Raw genomic sequence first — 5927 nt, 5'->3', positions numbered from 1 at the left:
AAGGAGATGCCAGGCCCCAGTGGGGAAGGGAATCACCAAAAGTACCCCTTTGAGACCCTTCAGGGCCCAGGCGTGGCAAGCACCAGACCCTACTGCCTTGGGTGGAAGAGTGCCTGGCACTGAGGAAGCGGGGAGTCAGGAGGGGAGAGTTAACCCAAATTCTCACTGTCCTAATTAACAGTTAGATATTAAAATGATCTCATTTGANTTATTGTACCTCGTTCCCCAGTGCATTGTACTTCCATGCTAGCACCAACTAAATGTGTATTGAGTATAGGTTGACAAAGGTTAATAAGGCAGTATGGATTAGGGGCTGCTTGGAAATTTGGGGTGGGAGAAGCTAAACTGAGGGAACCTCTGAGCTGCATTTTGTAAGACGCATCAAATTTTACCAGAATGGCAGGGTTGCAGGGAGAGAAAAGAAGGAACACGAAGAGAGAACAATGCATGCAAAGGCACAGAGGCAAACAGTCTGGAAGAGCAAGGTGTATCCTGGGAATGGACAGTGCATATGGGGGAAAGGGGAGGGAAGGAGACAGACGAGGCTAAGACCATGGAGCTAGGACTGGTGGGCAAGGAGATGCCAGGCCCCAGTGGGGAAGGGAATCACCAAAAGTACCCCTTTGAGACCCTTCAGGGCCCAGGCGTGGCAAGCACCAGACCCTACTGCCTTGGGTGGAAGAGTGCCTGGCACTGAGGAAGCGGGGAGTCAGGAGGGGAGAGTTAACCCAAATTCTCACTGTCCTAATTAACAGTTAGATATTAAAATGATCTCATTTGACCATCAAGTCTCTGAGCCCTGCCCTTGCCATCGCCCAGGAGTTCCATTCTCGCCACACACCCTAGTCCAGGTGATACCTTTCATCCAGACATGGGCGTCTTCCTGAGGCTTCCAGAGTTCATGGTTCATACAGTGACTCAAACACAGCTGGGCCCTGGCACCCCCAGGCAGAAATCATGTGCATGGTGGACAGCTTCACCTTCCCACCTACTGTCTGCTTCCTGTCCCATCCCCCTCATCTGCCCAGGTTCTATGGCCCTACCAGGTGCCACATTGGCCACTGCGGCAAGCCAGGTTTTTTCAGGAGCTGGTCGACATGGGAGGGAGAGAGGTTGTGGTCAGGTGAGGTATGTGGATTGGATCTAGTCTCCTTGTCATGGTTACTTTGGCCAGAGGCAGTCATGGGACCATCTTGGGGTTGTGGGGGTGTGTTCTTTTCACTCTGAGTCTAGCTAACCAGCCTTGTCTCTTGGCACAGAGGCACAGAGCCTGGGCCTGCTGGACCCCAAACTCTGCTTCCTGCTGGATGGAATCCTCTTCATCTATGGTGTCATTGTCACTGCCCTGTACCTGAGAGCAAAGGTGGGTACCACTGGGTTCAGGGGGGGAGGGAGTGGGCGCCCCCACTCTGCAGATGTTCAGAGGGATCTTGGTCTTGGAAAGTCTCTGGCCTAGGTGGTGCCTGATGCTTGGTGTCCGTGCACAAGGCAGCCCCAGCCAAGTGTGCATACTGGGTGGGCTGAGGAGGTGGTGGGGGCGTCTGGCTGGGCCAGACAGGCTGGGAAGGAGAGTCTGGTGCTGGGCGCCTTAGGGAGGAGCTGTACAAATGTGTGAACATCATAGTGTCCCAGGGCAAGAGGATATTGCTGGCAAGAAAGGGGCTTACACTCAGGCAATTAAGAGCAGGGAGGCAGGGACCTGCAGCCACTTCCCAGATTCTGCTGTCCAGCTAACTGCGGCAATGTCATCCTTTCTTTTGAATCCTTTGTTTCCCCAACTGTTAATAGGAGGGTTGGCCCAGAGCAGGGGTTTTCACCTCGTGCCTTACAGGCCCTGGGTTTCTTGGAGGGACTGGGCACGATGTGCGCAGAAAGTAGAAGGATTTAGGGGAAAGAGGAGGCTCCAGGCTCTGTCATCACGTCAGTGCCGCCCAACCCATTTCTCTTTTAAATTTTGGACTTTGGCATAAGATTTTATTTGAAAAACAGTCTTACTGACTTTCTTAAGTTTGAAAACAGTGCCCTAGACGATTCTTAAGGTTGTTCCCAATGCTCTGAATTCTCTAAGACCGTGCAGTTTCTCTCCGGCTGAGGCGGCGTCAACTGAAGAGCGAGCCGGGTTGCTTGAGCCTGGAGCAGATGCTCAGGACGCCGAGCAAACGCGGGGCTTCCTGGCTCGGGGGCAGCCGGGCCATGGCAGAGGGTTGACCAGGGGAGCACAGAAAGCACCCTACCCCAGGGGCCAGGATAGGAGACAGGACCTTGTGCAGCCACGTCCACCCCAGATTGTCCTCAGAGTCCCTGGTGGAAGGGGCCCCTGGAGAATGCCCCTGGCCCCCAGAGGTGCGGACCCTGAGCCCGGCACCTCTGCGCAGGCGCAAGGGCCCTTGCGGGGCGGGGGAGGGGGAGGATTAACTCCAGCCGGTGACGGGGCCAGCGTGGTGGGTGCACATGTCACCGCAGGAGGAGAAAGGACAGTGGCGCTCAGGAGGGGGATGCCGCGCCGAGGGCCGCTGCAAGGGCTCAGCTCCAGCAGGCAGGGCACGCGCTGTTCGGTGTCAGGGAGCCGAGCGGGGCTGTCCCTCAGGTGTCGCGGCCCCGGCGGCCCTGCGCGCCCCCGCGTGGAGCGATAACGCGCTGTGCTCTGCTCTGTTGCAGTTCGGCAGGAGCGCGGACGCCGCCGCGTGCCCGCAGGGCCCGGGCCAGCTGTACAACGTAAGTCCGCCTCGGCCCTGCGCCCTGCCGTCCGGGCGTGAGGTTCGCTAGCACTGGCAGCTCTAGCACCCGGCGGCACGTTGTTTAACCGGTTTCTACCCGCAGAACGGAGGTAGTAATTGTACCTGCCTCCTGGGGTGGATTATACGCTTTAATGACTTGATGCGTGGACCGCACTTAGCATAGCGCCTGCCGCTAGTGAGTCCCCAAGCCAAGAGCAATTTGCAAAGGCTAGAGGCGGGTGGAGAAGGGATGTGTGATCATCTTCACAGCGGAGGGGGAAGCGATTGCACACTCCCTGTGCGATGGGATTTTGGTCGAACTGATTGTTCCCTCTCTGAGCCTCAGCTTCTTATCTGCTAATGGGAATGTTATTATATATCCCATTAGATTGCTCAGCATATAGTAAGAAAGACTCTCAGCATATAGTAAATAAAGCCCTTGGTGGCCTTTGGGGATCCCGTCCACCGTTATGGTAACCTGTGTTCTCTGAGGTCTTCTCTGAGATGATGGTATCCGGATGGACCGGTTACACCCCATCCCGCCCCACCCCGCAGTCCCTGCTCCTTTTTGTGTGAGTCCCCCCCACCACCACCACCACCCCTCGAGGGAACCAAACTCCCCAGTCCGGCTTGCTCCACACTCCTGAGGTTCCTTTTTCCTGTGTCTGACACTTTCCTGTCTGTTATAGGAGCTCAATCTAGGAAGAAGAGAGGAGTACGACGTTTTGGATAAAAGACGGGGCAGGGACCCTGAGATGGGAGGAAAACAGGTAGGGAAGGGAGTGCCTCTCTGTGGCCGCGAGGGGAGGGCTCTTCAGCACCAGCACACTCTGCACCCAGACTTGACCCTAACAGGTGTGGGGCCTGGGGCAGGAGGACAGGTGGAGGCCCCGCTTGCCGCTGCCCTCTCTCTTCCTCCTTGGCCAAATTCTGCATCCCACAGAGCCTCAAGTGCATGAATGTTCACCCCAGCCCTTCATCCACCTCCCCTCAAACTGCTCCTTGGCCACCCTGAGATGCACACATTGGGGCACATCTGCCCCCAGGAGGACAGACCTGGTGAAGAGATCCACACAGGAAGGGGCCTAACACCACTGGGCAAGGATTTCAGCGTCCTGGGTTCCCCTCCAGTGCATAGTCAGGGTATAGGCTCTAGGTGGCTCTGTCCTCTTGGCTTTGTGGACTCCACACCGCCTAGGGAGGGGAGTAGCTGGATGAGGCCAGAGTTGGGTCCTCTTAAGAGCAGGGCTCAGGACAAAGGCCGGGCTGCCCCAGTTTAAGGGAAGTGCAGCTGGCTGCTGCCCAGTGGCCCTCGACGTTTCTGATCACACCTGTCCATCCTGCTCCTGGCTAGGCCCTCTGAGCCCTGTGCTGGGCGTGTTGTTGCTAGAGTGAATGTGCAGAAGGAGAGCCCAGAGGTTTCCCTGACTGTCCCCTGCCCATGCTCCCTCCTCAGCTCTTGTCCCCTCCTCTTGCTGGACTGGGAGGGGTGGGGGAAGGGTGGGGAAGGAGGGGGCCATTCTCTGTGTGGCACATCTCAGTAGGGCCGCCAAGCAGTGGCCGGCCCTGCTTCAAATGAAAGTACGTGGCACTTTTCGTCTTCAGCAGAAGTCCCACGTGTAAGGTTGTGACACTGTGGGGGGCGTGTTTGCATGGGCACGGACAGACGGACATCCCCAAGTCCTGCTCCGGGCGAGGCTGGAGCTGAGTAGGCCCTGCAAGGAGGGCAAATGGGCATGCAAGTGTGCGGGACCCAGGCTGGGCCGCTCGGAGCGCGAGTACTGCACGGCCTGGCCGGGCAGCAGTGCGGGGAGGGTCGCCGGCTGGCTGCACAGCCGCGGGGTGGCGCAGGCTGCGTTCCCGCCGGATTTGGTTTCTCCCCTCTGACTTCTTCCCCTTTGTCTTTCTTAGCAGAGGAGGAAGAACCCTCAGGAAGGCCTGTACAATGTGAGTAGAGGGGATCTCACAGTTTTCCTCGGGAAGTTGGAGGGAAGGCCTGGAGGAGGGCTCTGGAGGAAGGCTTTCCCCCACGCTCCACCGTCCCTCTGTCCAGACCTCCCCTTCAAGTCACATCTCACCTGCCTGCTGCCCGCAGAAGCAGCTGCCCATAGAAAGGCCCCTTGGCTGAAAAGTGACGCGTTTTCTCCCCTTCCCTGGCCTGCCCTCCCTTGCTCAGCCCCTGAGGCCCTGCTGCTGGAGTTCCCAGGCCCATCAGCCTGGTCGGGGTCGGGGAAGCGAGGTCAAGACAGGCAGGAAGAGCTAGCAGGTCCCTCTGATGGGCGCCTGTTCTGGGGGCTGGAGTGTTCTCCTGAGTGTCCCCTCTTATTGAAAGGTCAGCCTCACCTTCCTGGGTGGGAACCTGATGGTTGTTTTTAGATGGTGGATCTGGGTCTGACCCCTGCAAGTGGTAGCTAACTGTAAAGGCAGCCGCCTCCCCTTCCCTCCTGCGGGGAAGAGGGTTGATCCACAGACCGTGCTGTTTGGCTGAGTTAAGAGCTAACTAACTTGCTCAGATAAATGATCCTGAGGCTTCCGGTGAGCCCTTGCATTGTCCAATATCTGCATCTCTGGCTAGAACTCCACATCCTATCTTTCTGAGCCTAATCTGAGCTTCTCAGCTCAGTACAAAGGGCTGGCAGCTCAGAGAAGATTCCAAGGGGACTGGGGTGAGTTGGAGCTGGTTGTGGGCAAAGATGTTAGTGTAAATAGGGCTTGGAGTTTTGATCGTGGGAGCCCCCACCAACTTGGGAATTGAGAGGAGCTCTGCGGGGGGGAGCTTACTGTTTTCTGCATTAGCTAGTGAAATCAGTGTCTCACTCTCTCTTCTTCTCCAGGCACTGCAGAAAGACAAGATGGCAGAGGCCTACAGTGAGATTGGGATGAAAGGCGAGGTGAGCATTACTCTTAATTCCCAGGGAGGGGAGTTCCTCATGGTCTTCCAGATGCACCTGTTGCAGGTCTCTTTTCCCATCCATTCCTCATTCCACCTGCAGAAATCCATGTGGTGGCCACCAGATGTGAATGTACATCCAGCTTTCACCCAGTTGGACAGTACATAAGAAAATAAGGAGGAGCTGATGCTCTTTCAGGATTGAAAACCAAGTCTAGATTCTATAACAGCCTAAGCTTTGCAAAAGCAGGTCAGATCTGACACTGTTAATACGTATTCAATCCTTATTGTATGCCAACACGTGTGCACAGGTCCCAGGG

At 56.5% G+C, this 5927-nt stretch overlaps 1 protein-coding gene across 1 annotated transcript in view; it reads left to right on the top strand.

Moving 5' to 3' along the window:
* The first annotated feature begins 553 nt into the window (after nt 1-553).
* Nucleotides 554-5927, top strand: part of CD247 (CD247 molecule) — a 9972-nt gene continuing 4598 nt past the window's right edge. The window contains exons 1-6 of the mRNA XM_008586313.1: nt 554-593; nt 1260-1363; nt 2659-2715; nt 3407-3487; nt 4629-4664; nt 5552-5608. Of these exons, the coding sequence (XP_008584535.1) occupies nt 554-593; nt 1260-1363; nt 2659-2715; nt 3407-3487; nt 4629-4664; nt 5552-5608 (375 nt within the window). The remainder of the gene's footprint in view (nt 594-1259; nt 1364-2658; nt 2716-3406; nt 3488-4628; nt 4665-5551; nt 5609-5927) is intronic.

This window comes from Galeopterus variegatus, unplaced genomic scaffold, assembly GCF_000696425.1.
Source record: "Galeopterus variegatus unplaced genomic scaffold, G_variegatus-3.0.2 Scaffold3931, whole genome shotgun sequence".
In the NCBI taxonomy this organism is placed as follows: domain Eukaryota; kingdom Metazoa; phylum Chordata; class Mammalia; order Dermoptera; family Cynocephalidae; genus Galeopterus; species Galeopterus variegatus.
The sequence above is the reverse complement of the archived record's forward strand: the minus strand, read 5'-3'. Positions and strand labels throughout refer to the sequence as shown.